This window comes from Neolamprologus multifasciatus, chromosome 18 (assembly GCF_963576455.1).
Source record: "Neolamprologus multifasciatus chromosome 18, fNeoMul1.2, whole genome shotgun sequence".
NCBI classification, from domain to species: domain Eukaryota; kingdom Metazoa; phylum Chordata; class Actinopteri; order Cichliformes; family Cichlidae; genus Neolamprologus; species Neolamprologus multifasciatus.
The window spans coordinates 17,043,521-17,063,457 of record NC_140456.1 but is presented as its reverse complement, the minus strand read 5'-3'; the positions used below and the strand labels follow the sequence as shown (position 1 = coordinate 17,063,457).

At 40.5% G+C, this 19,937-nt stretch overlaps 1 protein-coding gene and 1 long non-coding RNA gene across 2 annotated transcripts in view; one reads left to right on the top strand and one right to left on the bottom strand.

Moving 5' to 3' along the window:
* The window catches only part of spidr (scaffold protein involved in DNA repair), a 45,578-nt gene that overhangs the window by 8,052 nt on the left and 17,589 nt on the right, over positions 1-19,937 (top strand). The window contains exons 6-10 of the mRNA XM_085141701.1: positions 2,209-2,444; positions 3,085-3,194; positions 6,171-6,390; positions 12,265-12,469; positions 14,076-14,305. Of these exons, the coding sequence (XP_084997827.1) occupies positions 2,209-2,444; positions 3,085-3,194; positions 6,171-6,390; positions 12,265-12,469; positions 14,076-14,305 (1,001 nt within the window). The remainder of the gene's footprint in view (positions 1-2,208; positions 2,445-3,084; positions 3,195-6,170; positions 6,391-12,264; positions 12,470-14,075; positions 14,306-19,937) is intronic.
* Positions 13,571-19,932, bottom strand: LOC146497670 (uncharacterized). The gene is made up of 2 exons (XR_014870915.1): positions 16,229-19,932; positions 13,571-16,115 (listed from the first exon to the last, which is right to left on the bottom strand). It is a non-coding gene; the product is annotated as an uncharacterized LOC146497670 (long non-coding RNA).

The following is a 19,937-nucleotide window of genomic DNA, read 5'->3' as shown; positions in this document are numbered from 1 at the left end:
TCATGTGCCCAGCAATAATTATTCATGTGTTATCTAACTACAGTCCCTCTCTATATGTATTTATCAGTCACATCTACCTAGCTGTAACTCGTTTTGTGGCAGGCTTTACACACAACCTCACAATGTGTGTAAAGCAATCATGTTTCTAAGCAACATGCTGTGCTGCAGTAGTGGTTTTACATTACATAACATTTCGGCTTTGGTAAAAGTTGTCCTAATTCTTTTGATCGCCCACACCCCAAAATTGAGTATTTGATGAATAAGCCAATTTTTGAAAATGGCAGAAAATATGAGATGATTGAGTTTTAATTTAACAAACCTACAGGATTTTTAAAATACCAAGGGGCTCAAAATGAACCCTTGGCAGTTTCTAGTATGAAGTTTTTTGAGAGGTTGCACCAAGACAAATAAGGGTTACTTTGAGATGTAAATGATTCAGAGCGTGTTTAGAGTCCTAGAATAAAAATGTGGAGCTGGATGTCAGCATATACAGTGGGGCAAAAAAGTATTTAGTCAGCCACCGATTGTGCAAGTTCCCCCACTTAAAATGATGACAGAGGTCAGTAATTTGCACCAGAGGTACACTTCAACTGTGAGAGACAGAATGTGAAAAAAAAATCCATGAATTCACATGGTAGGATTTGTAAAGAATTTATTCGTAAATCAGGGTGGAAAATAAGTATTTGGTCACCTCAAACAAGGAAAATCCCTGGCTCTCACAGACCTGTAACGTCTTCTGTAAGAAGCTTTTCTGTCCCCCACTCGTTACCTGTATGAATGGCACCTGTTTGACCTCATCATCTGTATAAAAGACACCTGTCCACAGCCTCAACCAGTCAGACTCCAAACTCCGCCATGGCCAAGACCAAAGAGCTTTCGAAGGACACCAGGAAAAGAATTGTAGACCTGCACCAGACTGGGAAGAGTGAATCTACAATAGGCAAGCAGCTTGGTGTGAAAAAATCAACTGTGGGAGCAATCATCAGAAAATGGAAGACATACAAGACCACTGATAATCTCCCTCGATCTGGGGCTCCACGCAAGATCTCATCCCGTGGGGTCAAAATGATCATGAGAACGGTGAGCAAAGATCCCAGAACCACACGGGGGGACCTGGTGAATGACCTGCAGAGAGCTGGGACCAAAGTAACAAAGGTCACCATCAGTAACACACTACAACGGCAGGGAATCAAATCCCGCAGTGACAGACGTGTTCCGCTGCTGAAGCCAGTGCATGTCCAGGCCCGTCTGAAGTTTGCCAGAGAGCACATGGATGATACAGCAGAGGATTGGGAGAATGTCATGTGGTCAGATGAAACCAAAGTAGAACTTTTTGGTATAAACTCAACTCGTCGTGTTTGGAGGAAGAAGAATACTGAGTTGCATCCCAAGAACACCATACCTACTGTGAAGCATGGGGGTGGAAACATCATGCTATGGGGCTGTTTTTCTGCCAAGGGGACAGGACGACTGATCCGTGTTAAGGACAGAATGAATGGGGCCAAGTATCGTGAGATTTTGAGCCAAAACCTCCTTCCATCAGTGAGAACTTTGAAGATGAAACGAGGCTGGGTCTTCCAACATGACAATGATCCAAAACACACCGCCCGGGCAACAAAGGAGTGGCTCCGTAAGAAGCATTTGAAAGTCCTGGAGTGGCCTAGCCAGTCTCCAGACCTCAACCCCATAGAAAATCTGTGGCGGGAGTTGAAAGTCCGTGTTGCTCGGCGACAGCCCCAAAACATCACTGCTCTTGAGAAGATCTGCATGGAGGAATGGGCCAAAATACCAGCTACTGTGTGTGCAAACCTGGTAAAGACCTATAGTAAACGTTTGACCTCTGTTATTGCCAACAAAGGTTATGTTACAAAGTATTGAGTTGTATTTTTGTTATTGACCAAATACTTATTTTCCACCCTGATTTACGAATAAATTCTTTACAAATCCTACCATGGGAATTCATGGATTTTTTTTCCCACATTCTGTCTCTCACAGTTGAAGTGTACCTCTGGTGCAAATTACTGGCCTCTGTCATCATTTTAAGTGGGGGAACTTGCACAATCGGTGGCTGACTAAATACTTTTTTGCCCCACTGTAACATACAGTTGCATTTGACTGCAAGTTGAGCATTTTTAACGTTTTCATTCAAGAATGTCAAACTACAAAATTACAACTGTTCTTCACATCAAATGCTCACTTTGTTCCCAGGTTAAAGAGCTTGAGATCTCAGGGTATGTATCTGATGGAGAGGATATTGGCAGCCCAGTGACTTCAAGCAGACTGGACTCTGAGATCTTTCATCTCCAAACTGGTGAGGGCAGCAAAAAGTCAATCAGCAACTGGGTGAGATCTGCTCAGGCGATGCTGCAAACGCCCCAGAAACCAGTCAATAGACAACCCAAGACTCCAGAAGACTCTGCCAAAAAGAGAAGAAAGTTTCAAAGGTGTGACTTTTGTTCCAGTCCACTGTTTTTAAATGCCTAGTACCTCTGCTGATACACAGCATATGAGCGTATCATATTACTGCACCGAATTTAGTTTTATAGAAGTTTGATATCAGTCAAGTTACATAACATTAACCTCACACAGTTGAGCCTTCAAAATTATCATAAAGTTATGTCAGTGACGCTCAAGAAACCGCACTGGTCTTTGCAGCCTTCATGGAGTTAGAGTTTCTGCAGGACGGTGTTAGTTTTAATAAAAATTGGACCTGAGCGTATAATATGTGTGATAGTGCATTGCTTCACAATACGAACAAACAAAGCAAGATGTATTGCTTGCAGCCAGGTGATAGACAGACTTTGGTGACAATGTTTCCACGGCAGAACTGATGATGAAAGGGACACCTGGTGGCACAATGTGGGTGCTAAATGTCGTTTGCAATCTCTAAGCCCACCAAATCTGACAGATGGCTTTCTGTAGTCTTTGACAGCTGGTTCTGTGCATCAGAAAATCTTTTACTTCACTTTGAAATAAACATTTCTGCTTGTGCGTTGGTTAGACTGCTTGCGCTCTGTGAGTTTATCACATTACATCATCTACCTCTGTGGGGGTGGGGGGCGTGCGTGTGTGTGTTTTTCGCAGTGGAGGTCTGGCAGAAAGGCTGAATCGACTTCAGTGCAGGCAGAGGTCAGCTATCAGCTTCTGGAAGCACCAGTCCGTGTCTGATTCCTCGGCAGCAACAACCACAACAGGTGATCCACGTCACACGAGTCCTCTGCCAGATCACACCAGGATCATGCACACATAAACCTGTGAATCATCACTTAAAGTTTAACAGTGAACTTTGATTTGTGAGTGGGATGAAGCCTGGCTGAAAGGTGTGATTTTTTTTTTTTCTTTCTTTTTACCATACATGTGATTGTACTTAGGGGCCACGCTGAGGAAATGCTGGCTGAACTGTGAACTCGACATGTAGGTGACAGGAAGCTGCTTGCCTACCTTTTTTTTTTCTTTTTTCCTTTCCGCGGCGTACCAAACCACTTGCATTGTCTTGTTGTTAAGTATCTCCTCGTAATAGGACATGAGCATTGACTCAGAGGTGACAGTTGATTGTGGAAAATGAAAACGCCCACCTGATCTAACTTAGAGTTTGTGGTCAGTCGATGGTTTGACTAGCGTAACGAGCTACGAAGATGGGTTGAAATGTAGGAGTTTATTTTGACTTGACCTGGTTTCGAAGTCTAATCAATATTTGATCTTTCTTTTGTCTTTTTTGCACAAAGACTTTTGTTTGTTTAGTCTTTTCAACCCATTAACGTCACATGGCTGACATCAGGATTTTTTTAAATATAAAAAAAATATATCTTTTGGTGCAAAATGTTCTTTTTCCAGAACATTTTTCACAATTTAATCTTCTACACTCAACCTGCAAACTCCAGGCCAAACAGTCCCCATGGAATCAATGGTTCAAATCACCAATTAAGTAGCATTAAAAGTCATGTTTTCAGCCTCATACAAAGGCAGTTTTGGCCTCTCTGACTAATTTCCTTCATTATAATATATATGGGAGTGAACTTTGTTCTGACTCATACATTTGGATATTAATAAGGCTCAGAGTTCACAGAATGGCCAATTTGACTGACACGTGTGAAGACACACATGTGCAGAGTGTCTCTGTCTCCTAGGCCTCTCTGCTAATTTGGACCTGGTTTGCACCTCTCCACCACATTTGTGTAGTTGGTGCCTTTCGGAGCATTTTAATGGCATTTATCTGGTAAATGCTACGTTGTGTGGTAGAGTTCAGCCGAGGAGTTTGTGCTTCTGTTTTGTTGAGTGAAATTCTGGCATTTTAAGCAAGAGTCAGCAGGTTATGGATGCAGGTTGCTAAAGCCTCAGTCACATAGGCCTAGACACTTGTCTGCGATGCTTTTGAAACTTCTGGTCAAAAGGAAAAAAATGTGCATTCCCGACTCATTGCGAGTGTTTCTTGGAGGTTGCTGTCTGTTGCTAGGTGAACCTGGTCATGAAGACGGTACTGCATGAAAAAAACCTTCTTGTGATTGCTTTTGTTGCCCATGTTTTGCATGGCACACATCGAATTTCTCTGCAGACAGTGCTAGCTAGCTGCTGAGCAATAGTGAAAACTGAAAAAGTGCAACGCAAACTGGAAATGGAGAATGTTCGTGAAATTAACACGTTTTAAAAGGTGCTACTTTCACTTTTAAGGCAAAAGGTCTGTTCCCGGTTTGCGTCGCACTTTTTACAAATTTCACCGCCATTCAGTCAGTAGTTGGCGAGGGTTTGCAGATAAGTTGGTGGCTTCCATATAAACTAGGGTTTTGACTGTGGAAATCAGCTTGTGAATAAAACATTAATTTTGAGGCCTCAGAATGCGGTTAGACTTTAAGTTAGCAGTGTCGCTAAAGTTGTTGCTGTTGTCCTTTTGCTGTCTCCCCAACCCCCAACCACACACAGAAGATTGATGCCCCTCCCCGTGCCTGGTTCTCCTTTAGGTGCTTTCCTTTTGAAAAGGATTCTTTTACTTCCCATTGTTGCCAAATACTTGATCATAGATGGTTGTCCAATTATTGGGGTCTTCTCTCTATTATTGTAGAATCCTTACTTTACAGTGTAAAGTGCCTTGAGGCAACCGTTGTTGTGAATTGGTGCTAATTAAATAAAATTGAATTACAGTAATTCGAAGGAACATGTCTGTCATTTGCTTAAGTCCAGTGAAGCCTGCCAGCCCTAACTGATAACTTAGGACTCCACATTTTCATCTGAATATGATAACGTTGTCCAAAACCAGGCAGTGACTTGACATTGGTTTCGTTCATATTTTGGTGAACACATAATTACCAATAACAACACTGATGCAGACTGGATCGCCCTGTTCTGTGACATCTGATTGTGATGGTGTGCGACTTATCTACGGTTAATTTAATTCAGTTTTATTTATATAGAGCCAAATCACAATAACAGCCACCTCAAGGCGCTTTATATTGTAAGATAAATACCCCACAATAAAACAAGTATGTTGAGTTGTTTCCTAAAATATTGAATTTGCAGGTCAAGAGGAGGACTCGAGTACTCTCTCGGTTTTGGCGTGCTGCCTGGTGTTATTGTAATGATTTTGTTATTTGGGATCTCAATGCACAGAGCACAAATGAACCACTTAACATTCATGTTTGGACAAATGCTTGTTAAAACCTAATACCTCTCCAGCAGTCTCCTTGATCTGATTTATTCGTATCATATTAAAATTCCCCCTCTGGCCACTTACCTACACACACACAATGAGCTGCATTGACTTTGCCCGTTCTCTTCTGCAATTTTAACAATTCAATGCAATCAAGTTTACACACTTCGCTTTCATGATGCCAAGTCTCCCTCCTATCTCGCTTTTGTTTACAGCTGCAGGGCATCATTGTGATTTGCTCTTCTTAAGTATCTCTGTGGACTTTATAGTTCACGCCAAGCAATCAGCATTGTGGTGAAATTCCAAATATTTGTGCAGTCATCCATTGGGATTTACTGCGTCTCATATCCAGCTCAGGCTGAGTCAGTAACAGCTTTACAGATATGCAGTGCAAGTCGTTCTGATGCTAAAAAAGAATTTCATAATGCATAATGAGTCCCACAGAGAGCATGAGTACACTGTGTACACAGACACACACACACACACAAGCATTAAACATCTGTGTTGTTGTTGTTGCTCTGATCTCCAGTGGACAGGGCTGGCGTGCTGGTGCTCGAGGTGCTGGAGGTTCATGAGGAGTGCAGCATGCAGTTGGCGCACTGCGAGCACCACCAACCCCCCGGAGACAGCCACCAACACATTAACCCGGTCTCTGAGGAGAGCGCTCGTATGTTGGTGTTATTCAACAGAGAGACAGCTGCACAGCTGATTCCTGCACCCAGTGACATCATCCACATATATCCACCATGGTGAGCAGATGGCGCACAGGGCACACTTTTAAAGCTGACCCCTTTCATTATTTTCTGTTTCAAAGTTATAGTTACATATTAAACATGGCTTAAGTTTCAAAAGGTCAGTGTATATAAGAATAATTCCAGTGAGCCAAAACCTTGGACTGCAGGTGGCTCTAGTTTTTTCTACTTTTAGCTCTCTGTGATGTCACTGAGAGCAGATATTCCTACTATGGTGGTATCAGTCAGAAAACGAGCATAGAGAACTTTCTTAGCTGCTGTTCAAACATGAGGGACAGCCATTCAGAAGAAAGCTGGGCCTTACCCAGAACTAAACAGCTTATTTTATTTTTTAAGATATTTATTTTTGGGTTATTTGACAGTTCAGGAGTGAAGAAGTAGACAAAAAAAGAATGGGAGAAAATACGCAGCAAAGTGCTGCAGGTTGGACTCGAACCCAAGCTGCTACATTTCAACCTTAAGAAATATGATCGCCTGTTCAACCAGGGAGCTAAACCAGTGCCCAAACAACTTGTTTTAAAAAGAAGACAAGCTGAGGCCCACTAACACACCAGAGTTCAGTATAAGATGAATAAGGTTTAATTTGAACTGTGAATAATGCAGAGTTTGTTTATTTTTATTTTTTCTGGTGTTAATAGTTCTGTGCTGTGAGCAGCTGTAAGCAGTGTTTTATTTTTCCACTCGCCACTTAAACTGATAGTGAAGATGTGCTCAGTCTGTGGTTAACACATCATAGTTACTTTAACTGCTCCACAAAAAAGCACCACATTTACCAGTGGAAAGCTTTTAGTGTTTACATCAGCTGTGACTTCTCTGATGCACCTGAAAATACAGCACTGACGTGTGAAATATGGCTGATTTGTGACGGTACAAACAAGGAGACCAAGCTGAAACTAAACTTCAGACCACAAATATTCAGACAGAACCGAGAAAGTATTAAGAGCTTAAAACGGGCAGATAGTTTACATTGGTGAAGACAAGGAAGTAAACTGGTACAGTTGGCCTTGACAAGCCCTGCTACTTAGTGTCTTTGTACAGATAAAGGCAAGGTGTGTGTGGGGGAAGACATGTAAGACATGTACACTTGTGAATACAAGATGATCCTATTGTGTCAAAACCAGTTTGCAGCCATTGTTATGATGTGCAAAGGTCAAAAATACAGTAAAGAGGATTAACTCTGGACCAAATTTTGAGGAAGGATTTTTTAAAGTACATAATTTTATATTATTTTATGATTTAAAATAACAATGAATGGGTTTTTAAATGTTTAATGTCCTAATTGTTTTTTAAACTCTTATATTATTAGGCACATGTGGTTGAATTTGGGCATGTGGTGCAGAAGGGTACTTGGTTAAATTTAGAGGTCCCATTAAAATGTCAAAAAATGCAGAGAAGAAGAAATTCCTCACACTGAGAAGCAGATGGTCAAACGACAGAAGAAAAACCTCTGTTTTATTTTTTTTTTATGGAATAATGGATGAATTATATCTGCTGTAATAGGCACATAATTAAATTTTAAGAATTAGAGCATTTTTGCTGTTAATGTCTAAAATAGCACTGGGACTGGGTGACACATTTGGGGAGTTATATCGGTCAGTGAAACCATTTTTTCTCCCTATCTTTGGTTTTTCTTTCTAAATCATCTCTTGGCTGATGCTCAAAACCTACAGAGCAAAATACACTGTTGCGGGCACGAGTGACACAGTACATGCAGGGCAAGGAGCTCAGAAGACATTGAATAGGAGGTTTGCTGGAAGTTGCACGCCTAAAATCTTTCAAGTTGTACAATTGTGTGTTTTTAAGTGTTAAAAACTTGGTGTTCTCATTTTACAATAGTAAATACTCGAGAGCCAGATGTGAAGAGCAGTGCCTCACATGGGGGGATTGTTTTTGGGATTGTTTGGGAGTTGGAGCGAGGTAGCGGTTGACTCCAGCTGTTGGGAGTTTGGGTTGATCTGGAATATCCAAGCTGGCGGATGCGCAGGGGCCTCCTCAGCGCTCTGACGTCACAAACAGCTCCAGGGAATGCTTCGCATTCCTCTTCCTGGCAGTAGTTAGGTCATTTCCAGCAAGCCGGGGAAAAAACACAGTAGGATTATTTTCTGGAGCATTTGGGAGTAGAGAGTGGAGGGAGCCAGAGGCCTGAGATTGAAAACACATGGTGGTTTGAGAGGATCTCTGGCTTTAGCACCTCTCCTTTCCTGTTTTATTCTCTTCAGCCACAACCGTTTACTGCTTCAAAGCATTATTTTTGCGTGTATCTTAAAATCTTTTTCTGTTTATGTGTGGGGTTGACAGTTTAAATCAATCAGTATTCTGCCTGTATAAAAGCACATCATAACAGCAAGAAAAAGTGGATGTTCTCTGAGTCTAATGTTAACAGCTACAGGCCAGGCCAAAGTGGGAAAAAAAACCCAGAAATTAGATGAGCAGCCTGTCTGGTAAAATTCTCCTTATCAGTTTCCTGTGTGACACTTGAGGGGTTAACCACCCCCATAATTCCTGCAACGAGTAGTTTGACTCCTCCCACCTCCCACGCCTTGTTTTAAGTGGGCCAAGGCCCGAGCGGAAATACCTGCAGGGATTATTCACTTACAAGCTGTGACGCAAGCAGTCAGTGCCGCTCCTTAACCTGGCTACCTGTCTGATGATGACAACTGCCCACTCACCTGTTCACAATGGATCATGCTTCCTGTAAGGGTGTTGTTCATGTGAATATGAACAGCACGTTCTGCTCTGCTAAGATTAGAGCACAGCTTTTGCAGATTGTTGTTGTGATCTCTTGTCAGATAACGATCGCTGAGGCTTAATCATTGCTTGTCTTGTGCTTGTTTAGTTTTGTTGTTTTTTTTAAGGTTGGCAAAATTCAGCTGTGGTGGAAAAAAAACTAATCTCATCATCAGAGTCAGTAAACAAGGTACCGTCGCTCTAAAGATACCACACTTCAAGTTGAAAGTCCTGCATTCAGAAGTTTTATTTGTATAAAAGCACTGGCAAACATTATTTAAGGTATTTAGAACATAGTGCAAATTTATTTAAAGTACACCAGAAATACTTACACTCATTCAAACCACACAGGAATTGGTTTAAATGCTGCTGAACGACAAAAAGAAGAAACCAGATATTCAGATAACGATACTATTGTATTAATGCATTAAAATGTAAGTATTATTTTAATATTGTAGATCATATAACTCCTTTATTTTTGGTAACATTGCATCATGTACTATGTGCTGACATTTCAATTTAATTCAGGTCAATTCAGTTTTATTTATATAGTACCAAATCATAAAAACAGTTGCCTCAAGGTGCTTTATAATGCAAGAGAAAAACCTACAGGTTTAGAGATATAACTTCAACACTCAAGCGCTGTTCACTCCACTGTGAGCAAACAACTGGTGACGGTGGGAAGGAAGAACTCCCTTTTAACAGGAAGAGACCTCTGGCAGGACCAAGCTCAGGGAGGCAGAGCAATCTTCTACAACTAGTTGAAGTGAGGAAAAAGGAGACCATAGGGAGATGAAGACAAAACACAAACCACTGAAAAGAGAAGACACAATTTCATGATATGCAGTAGTGATATATTAAAAAAAAATTAGGCAGGGGAGACACAGTGCGTCACAGGAAGTAAATAACAGTAGCAGCATAGCTAGGGGTCCTTCAGGTTTGCAAGATACAACTCTAACTATCACAAAGGAAAGGGTTAAACTTGGCCTTAAAAGTAGCAAGTGTCTGTTTCATGAATCCAAACTGAGAGCTGGTTCCACAGGATAGGATCCTGATAACTATGAACTCTGTGAACCTGTCAGTCTACAGTCTGAGAGTAAAATGCTCTGTTAAGATAAAATTACAATATAAGGTCTTTAAAATATCACAGAGATTTCATGGTAGTGGTTATTTTAAGTGGAGACCACCAGAACTCTGCACAATATCTTACTCTTAATCCTACAGTTTTGATTTAGCATTAAAAGCTGTAGACTGGGGGCAATATTTGTTCATAAAGCTAGCATAGTGTGTCTTGTGTCATAATTTTATGCCACTATGAACTCATATGCTTGTGACACAGCACCTCTGTCTTCTCAGGTGCAACAAACTGCCCTGCTGATAAGCATCTTGCTTTATTAGCCCACTGCTTGGCTGGAAAGCAGAGGAAATACTAGTCTGCACTGTCAAGTGATACTGAATCCAAGTTGAGGCTGTAGTAGAAAATATCCCCTGTGCAGGGTCTCTGGCCCCAAAAAGTCTACTATCCTTTGTTTTATGATATAGAGCCACCAAGAAAGGAAAAACTTCTTTTCATATACGTGTACTTGATATATACCTGCCATTAAGAGGGTAGATTATTTTGCAGTGGATGAGTCACAGATGTCTCCACCTGCACTGGTAAAAACCCATTACTGGATTTTCTCCATAGTCATTGTGTAGTTGGTAGTCTTGCATGACCAAAAATGAAGACAAAAATGCTCCAGGGGATGGAAACAATGCAAGTAACAGTTTGTACAGTCCAACGCAATCAGGAACAACACTGTGGCAGGAACTCATACCTGTGTGGTTTAGCTTTTTTTTTTTTCTTCTTCTTCTTCTTCTTTTGCTGTCAGAGATGGCTCTACTTTACAGCTACAGTCTGTTTAATAAAGACATGTGGAAGTAGACAAGTGGAAAATATTAGAAACACTCATCAGTACTATACAGTAAGGACTATAAAAAAATAAAGCCTCCAAACTGACCAGCAAATAAAGTAATTCCTGTAAATCCAGCACTCTCAAAGTCTGAACTCTTTAAGGTCACATTAGACTCCCTTTCATTAAATGTGGGTGCACATAAACCGTGCGAATCTAATAATTTGGCTTATAAATTCTTTCCCACGGTGTTTTCATTATATGTCTAAACAAATAGTCCCCCCCCTCCACACTTATCTGCGTGTTTAAGTATCACCACACGTCTTGGGCGAGCTGCAACATGCACAGAGGTTCCAGTCACAGAGTGCATTTGGCTATGACTCAGCGATAAGCCATCATCACGGTATTATCAATGTTACATGTGGAAAAAGTCGTAATTTATACTTACCAACAACACAGTGCTATATAATTACTGTTATCCTACTTTTTTTTTTTTTTGGAGCTGTTAGGCCTGGTGCCACTCAGATGGGCCGTATTTATGTCAATGAGCCACTTAGGTTTTAAAGGAGTGGTTCAGCATCTCTGTGCCACTTACAGATGAGTGAAATCTAAGCTGATAACCGTAAAAAATTAAAGCGAGATCAGCACGTCAGGTCACACATACACACACTTTGAGTTTGATTTTTCATCAGTTCACTCTCAGGCTTGTTGACTGTGACGACTGAAGTATTTTTCCACACATGACATCACATTTGGAAAGTATTCTCACCCGCATCCCCCAGATTGAGCACTGCGACATGTAATTACTTGGAAATTTTATCTTTCACTAGGTAAAGTATAAGAGGACGCATGCATCCGTTGCGTTCTTCTCTCGTCTTGGAGGAGGTTAACGTATTTGAACTTGTACTTTGTGCTGGTGGTACGCAGCGAACAGACCTGTGGAGGTGGCTGGTACCTTATCTGAGTTTGACATTCAAAAAGTTCTCGAGGTAGCAGCCCCCACCCCTCTACATTTATGCAACAGCCTCTTCCATTTAATTCACAATCTGACTGTTTTCAAGTGTTATCAAGACAATCATAACATAAAGCTGTTCATCTTTGCCCTTCAACTTTATAGATGTTTATTTCATGCAATATTAAAATACTCAAACCCCATGGTTCCTTTTATTAAGACCCAGCATAAGAAACGCTCAAACAGCTGCTATACCAGATTTGCCTTGAATCTAAACTTGATGAACTTGACTTGTTGCAGGCAGCACCTTTCTGTTGAGGGCTTCAGCTGTCCTGTTATTCTCAACACACACTTCAGCAAGAAGGTCTTCTGTGCTTCCAAATCGGCCAATGCGTCTATTCCTAGAGGCCCAGTCTTTGCAGAAAGGCACATGCCGTATTATTTGGGAAAAACATTCGGAGTGCTTGATGCATGCAGGACCACAGAGGAGAGCAATGGGAAGCAGGTGTGTGTGTTTTATTGCCTTTACAGTCAAGTGTGTAACATTTTATTTCAATTCAAAATGTAAAGTACTTGTTGACATAAAGAGGAAGGCGTTTAGGAGATTATACAAACCGTATTATGCCTCTAAAACTCCTGTCATCAGTTTACGAAAATGACTGCACTTTATGATTATGTGTGTAGTAGGTTTCTACTGGCTGTAAGGTTTCTGCTCAGGTTTAGTCAATATGTATAAACACAAAACACTCTGAGGCTTGCATCAATGTTTTTTATGACTTTATAATTATGAAATCAACACAGAAAGAGTGTTGTTTTTTTCCCCAGGTTTAATCATGCTCACTTTATACAGATCTCAGATATAAACAATAAATGGTCTCAGTTGGATGCGGAATCACTCTATTCTGCTGCTGTAGCAATCAGAAGTGATTGATATATGTATATGTTTGATTCACTGAGTGAGTTTTAATAGCAGTACTTTCATGAAGTTTAGTTGATCAACTAAAAAGAGAACATTTAGCTGTTTTCTCCTTTATGGAGCTAAGAAAGGCAGAAATTGTAGTTCTCTTTTACCTGTGAAGGATCATACACTGCATGGATAAAAGTGACACAGGTGTATAAAGTTCATGCAGTCTGCCTTTACAAACACTGACGCTGAGTGAATTCAAGGATGATACTGTAATAGGATGCCTTTGTTACAGTGAGTCAGTTTGTGAGATTTCCAAGATATTCCACAATCAGCTGTAAGTGGTATTGTTACAGAGCAACTCAGCCAAGAAGTGCCAAACCACGTAACATTATAAAGTGAGGTTACTGCGTGCTGAGACATATAGTGTGTTTAAAACAAATTAAATAAATAAAAAAGACCCACTATCCGCAGAGCTGCTTGCCTCCTCTGACATTAACATCAGCACAAAAAACTGTGTGCCACACAGCATTTCCATTGGCCAACCTCCGCCTGTGAAATGTGTAGGTGGCCCAGTACTTTTGCCCATATAGCTTTTATAGTCTTTTTTTCATTTCTTTGTCTGCGTGTTTTAAGAACAGTGTAAACTGGCCATGTTCGTCTGTGTATTTATGTATTGTTTATGCATTTATCTTAAAAAAAAAAAAAAAAAGTCTTAATTATTTAAAAACACAAACAACCTTAAAGTCTAGGAGCTTATTGCACTCTCTTCCAACAAAGATGTATCTTATATTCATACTTGAATGTATTGGTGAGTGTCATATAGTGCATTTCTAATAATAAGACATGCCTGCATTTTTTTAATGTCTTTTAAAAATATCTCTAAATATCAAATAATCTATTGATTATCTTATCAGTGAATGAATTGTTTGCTTATCACTAACTTCCAGATTCAATACATGTATTGTTTTATCCAGTTAACTTTGATTTTAAGCTCAGTAAGAAATCCAGATGTTCATTCATTCATTCATTCATATCTGAGATGTTGAGACAAGTGACAGTTGACTGTTTATGCCTACAAACTTATCAAAGTACTTATCAGCGTAATCTTCTACCAGTCAGCTGACTGATTAAATCACCTATTCAGCTCTGAGAAGTCATACTTTGGGGCGATGTGATGTTATTTTCTTGCTTTTCTCTGTTACAGGTTGCTCAGTGCAGTTTGGGGCCTTCTGGAGTTTTGACAAAATACTGCGTCTCTCTCCTGGAAGCTATCGAAGGTCTCGGCCAGGCTGGCTCTGTGGAGCAAGATGTAGAGGTGGTTGTGCAGAGAGTTTACTCCATCCCCATAGCTGACTGCTCTCCTGTGTCCATCCTCAAACCAAGACTTCCCCTCAGGTCCTCTACAGCTCCTCCTGCAGAGAAAGGCAAAACAAGGTATTGTTGGGCGAGCTCATAATTGGGATCCCAGGGAGGCCTTTTGGTTTGTCACTTGAAGCCAGAAACAGCTGGGAAAAATGAATCGTATTTTATCTGCTGTGAGAGCTCTGCCCCAATTGAGATTATTCTTTTTGTTCAAATTTCATGCTAGTTTCTTTGCTCTCGGGCTTTGCATGCTTCTCCTCGGTGGCACGATGTGTCTCAGCGGTCGAGCTATTGTTCACAGCACAGCAGGCCCCACAAAGTGCTCACGCTGTCTCCAGCCATATGGCATTGCTTGACAAAGGACACAAACATTTCTAATTGAATCCAGCCCCTCTGTGAATGGTTCTGGCCAATTCTCAGGAAAGACAGCATGATGTTTTCAGAATCTCGTGCACCAGCAAGTCTGAGTTGAATTGTTGCCCGTTCGCACTCCTCTGGGTGGAGCAGCTTTGTAGCAGTTTTTTTTCTTACCTTAATAAGGGGAAACCAAAGTGTTTTTCCTTCACATGTTAAAACATAATTCCTCTTGGTACTGCAGAAAATGTATGGTCATAAACAAATGAGGCAGATTTGTTTTTCCTTCATTTAATCAGCAAATAATTTAAGAATCTTTTTGTTCATTTGTTGTTGTTTTTTTAAGACAAAACATTAACTGTTACACCGTGTGTCGCCTGTCAGTCATTTATCTGCAGTCTTCAGAATCTGCTTATGGACTCTGCTGTTTCGGTAAAATAGCCTAGTATCCTCTAGCATTCATTGACCAAAAGAGTTGCACAGTATAACCCAGTTTGCCATGTTTCCCCCTAGAAAGGCGTTCAAGCAACAACTTGATCAGATACCTGCACCACTTTTTCTGGCTTTTTTCCACCAGAAAGGTGCAGGGATTCCTCTTCCGACTGGGGATTTTTCACCAGGAAATCTATGTCCTATTATGTTGGAACCACTGCACCCAAGAAATGTAATTACACATTTGGTCGATGCTGCCCACGACTGTTGTGATGGGCCTCATTAGTATCATTGACTCCTCTTGTCCTGTATATTTCAGGCTCCTCTTTAAACACAGTTTTTAAATTCATCAGTGACAGAATAACAATCATGGCCTTAATAATAAGGGATCATAATTATAGCATCAATTTTCCCATAATGCACAAGCGTCAATTCCGGCAAAGATGTTGGCAAATTGTGCGTGTTATGCCGTAGGCTCTATAACGATTCCTCCCTGTCTAAATCAGGCCTGAGTCTGAATGTGATCCCTTTAGTCACAAGCCCATGGTTGTGGGTAAGAGTAAGCCTCTGGATAGACTTTCTTTCATCACAATGACAGACTAGTACAACTGTAATCCAGCTGCCAAGCTCCAGGTCCTGTCTGCCCTCAGTGATAAATAAGACTGTGAGCCCTAAAACTAACAGAAAAATTAATAAATAATGCACCTAATTGGCTCAGGTGAGGAATTTCTTCTCCCTTGTAATTCACTCCCATCCTACCTGAAAATGCATATAGCTGTCCTTACTTTTTTTGTTTTGTTTTTTTGTAGGTATATCATTTACAGTTCATATCTAAATCATTGTGAAACTGTTTCTCTGGCAGATATTTGCTATTTTTAGTCATTGTAAATCTACAGAAGGGCTGTATGTGGATCGTATGGGCCCAGAACTTACAGTTTGTTCACATGTCTTTGTATTTCCACTTCTGAGTTGTTATGTGGTCTGTGAAAACGATGGGAAACTGACAACCGTATGGTCTTCTACTGTGAAGTGTATTTGAAAGGCGGTTTGCCCTCCTGGGCTCTGCAGAGTCACCCACCTATGACATTGTAGACAACTGTTTTGCTGGCTAATAACCAGTTAGTTACACTTTGCAAAAATCGAACAGATTTTTACATTCAGAGACTCGCTCGGTTTTGGGGGTTTTTCACACTCTTAATATATGACTACAAATATTTCACAATAAAAGCCACTTAACTAGACTGCTTTTAATTTGAAAAGTCTGTATTGAGTTTGAAAAGTAATATACCAAGGGCACTTGTTGATGAAGTTCCAGCTTTGTGTTCTTGTGTTCAATGTAATCATTAGCCTTGTCTAACCCTAATCAAACAGTTTGATTGTCTAAACTCAGTCAAAGAAAGAATTTTGAGGAAAAAAAAGCAACTGAAGTGTTAAAGTAATTCCAAAGAAAGTATAAAAACGATGTGTGGGAAGTGAGCTTCGGTCTCTGGTATGAGAGGAGTAATTACTTACGTCACCCCGACTAGGCTCCAAATATATGGACATATTTTGTCCTTTTAGACCTGGAACAGCATCACTTTGTGTAGCTGGATGTGAATGATTAGCTATGACACCAACAATAAAATAGTAAATGAAGAAAGGAAGAAATCAAGTTCCAGGAACATAAATCTGATTACTTTTCGTAGGTATTTCATGGTCTCCCTTGAGACTTTCTACATGTTTATGATCCTCTGACAGTATGGATCATGTTTCCGTAGACTGAGTCATTGGCTCATTAAAGTTTATTTGCTGTAAACAGGATTATGGGAGCATAATACTTGTCCATTAAGGATGGAAAGTAGCTTTTCTTTCCCGTTTGATTCTGATTACCGTAATGCACCAAATCGTTCCCTTCCACTTTGCTGAGCATCACCAGTAAGTCATGTGAGCGAGGTACAGGTCTCTCCTTCAGCCATGACCAAGTGGTAGCCGCTCAGTCTCACGTCTACTAGCGTTTCTTTGTAGACGTGTTTGAAGCCACCCATAAAATTTAAAACAAAAATCCTTCAAGCTTTGTTTTTGTTTCCAACAATGCCTGAGGTAAATATTTGTCTCCTCAGTTACCAAATGTCCTACTTTGTATGTAGCGCTGCATACGAGTGCGGCAGCAAATGACGCAGATGAGAGTGCCGAGACTGAACCAAAACAGTGAAGTTGCAATGAAATGAAACATGCTCGAATGCTCAGCAGAGCTGTGGTTTACTACCAGGGATGAGTAATGAATCTGTGGATTTGCCACACATAAAATGCAGGTTTGTTTCCACTGCAGATACAAGAAAATCTGTTTTTTGTTGTTTCATACATGCTAAATTATCAAAAATCCTCCAGTCTTACTGAAATGACTTGTTTGTGTGGTCTTGTAGTAGTTAACAAATCAGTAAGTGCTACATTTGAAGCAAATCCAGTAAGTATGACCTTCAGTTGCCTTGGCCTTCCCCAGGCCTGTTGTTTTTGTCCTTTTGCTGAGTAATAAAAGCAGTGGTTTCTCCAAGCAGAGGGACCCGAGGGACCATCAGTGGTAAGGGGAGGAGATCCCCGGTCAGCTGACAGGCTACATGAGCTGCGGTTGTAACATGACACTCCTGCCATGCTGCTTCTGTGGCTGGTAAACAAATGAGCTGCCCTCTGACCGGAAACACACTTACCCTTTCCTCAGTTTCTCTCTGGCTCGACCAGATTCAGCAGCCTCGGGTTTGTAGTGAAAGGATGAAGGTGGGGCTGAGGTTAGCAGTCGATCACGAGGGTTCAAGTTTAGAATATCAGGATGACTCAGCCGCCTTTATTGTGACAGATGTGAACATGGTACACAAAGTTTATTTTGTTTCCCAGCCGTTCCTGAATTTAATTTATTGTTATTATTACTATTTATTTATTTATTTTTGATAACATGGGCAAGCTTTGCATCACTTTGATCACTTGTATGTCTTTTTATGAGAGTCTTTGCTTTGCATTGCTGCTCAGAAGTAACATCATGTGCTACAATCTGTTGCTTGTGTTATTTTTTTCAGAATACATGGCTGCTTTGCGGAGAGCGGTGTAGTTTACTTCGCAGCCCACTGGGCTCATTCTGTGTAAACACGAGGACAGTTTGTACCTCTCATGTTGTGTCCCTGGCCTCTATGACTCACTCGCCTGGTCAGCGCTCTTATTTGATCCTTTTGTTGCTTAGCCACTGTGTGTGTTAAAACACGAGGGAGACGGGCCAGTATGATATTTATGCCTGAAGAAGATGTTAAGTTCCCGTAAATTTGGGATGGAATAAACAAGGAGATTAACTGTTTGCAGGAAGTGGAGAGAGACTGGTTGTTTTTTCTTTTTTTCCTTCTTTTTTTCTTCGTTGAGCAGGAACACAATGTGCTGCAGGGATCCTGTTACAAACGTGTTTATCACTCTGTCTGCAGTGATTGGTGGGCAGCACATAGGAAGGAATCCCGCCTGTCCGCCCCCCGCCAATGAGGCCTCTCTGCTGTATTCTTAATGTGTGGGACTTTAACTTGGTGTTTTTCCAAGTAATGTGAATGTGCGCTGGCTTCCATGCGTTCGCAGTGTGACTGAAAGAGTTCATATGTGTGTAAGCACAGACCCAGTGGATTGCACTTCCTGGAAGAAAACCTGAGTTGCTGAGAATTCTGTGATCACTCACAAAAACAAATTCCTGAAAATGGCCTGTAACTAAAACTGGCCAGTGACTGAGGATATTTTTTCTTCTTTTTTTTTTGGGAGTGAGGGGAGTGAGGAAGTAGGTCTTTGAACAGCTAAAAGGGCTGACAGAGGGGGGAGGTAGTTGTTTATGACAAGCCAGCACCACAACAAGTCCCGTCACCCATTTCTCTCCAGTCTGTCAGGTGTCCTATCAAGTTTCATGCTTCAAGACTGAACATGCTCTACGAAAAGTAAAAGTGTATTTACACCAAGCAAGACTCTACCAGCTGTATTTATATTTTAGGAAAGGTCAGATGTTGATTTGTTGACAATGTCGGGCTTGTTTTGATAAAATGCAGCTTTTTTTAATCACCCACGCTTTGTGCTGTTAGTAGCTGTGGTTTTAAATTATTAACTTGTTTCTTTTTTTTAAATGAAAATACTAAATACTTAGATAATACTAATACTAAATAGACCTCCAAAGCTATTAGTGAGTGCATAAGAATCACAACAAGCTGTGATTAGCATTTCTAATGTCTGATGTTCTATTGAGTATTTATCAGTAGCAAATATGCTGTAATAAATACTTAATAGAACATTAGAAATGTGTATTAATGAACTAAAAGATTTTCAATGTGAACTTTATTTACTCCTGGTTTAGAAAAACTGCAATTTATGTCCTTTAAGAAAATAATCGTTTGGATCAGTGAAATATGAACACCTCCAGCAGGAAACACCAGGCTTGGTCAGGTCTGGACAAACAGAAAAGCATTGTTACTTTTGCACTTGTTCATGGGATTTGTCAACCAACAAACAAACATGCAAAAAATACAGCCAGCCTGTTTTCTCGAGATATTAAAAACGTTTAAAGTTGAGCCAGTTGTATTACTAACATATGTAAATGATATAATCAAGCAAGCAGCCAAGTTTTTGTTTTATCATAAAAAATACTTCATCCTGTATTTAAGCAAATGACTGATAAGTCGTCCATTTATCTAAAATACCTCGCAGTTTGTGGATTCACATACTCAAATGAGAAGATTTGCTGCTTTGCTCTGTTTTCTATGACTCTGATTCGAGGTTTAGTTATTGGTTGATCAAAATACACAATATGTTGGGGTCATGCGAGGCCACCTACACATTACACCTACAGGAGCTGCTTTGCCATGGAAATCCATGCCACAAAGCCCCTAGTGCGAACTTAATGCTGATGTTATTGAGTCAGCAATAACTTTTA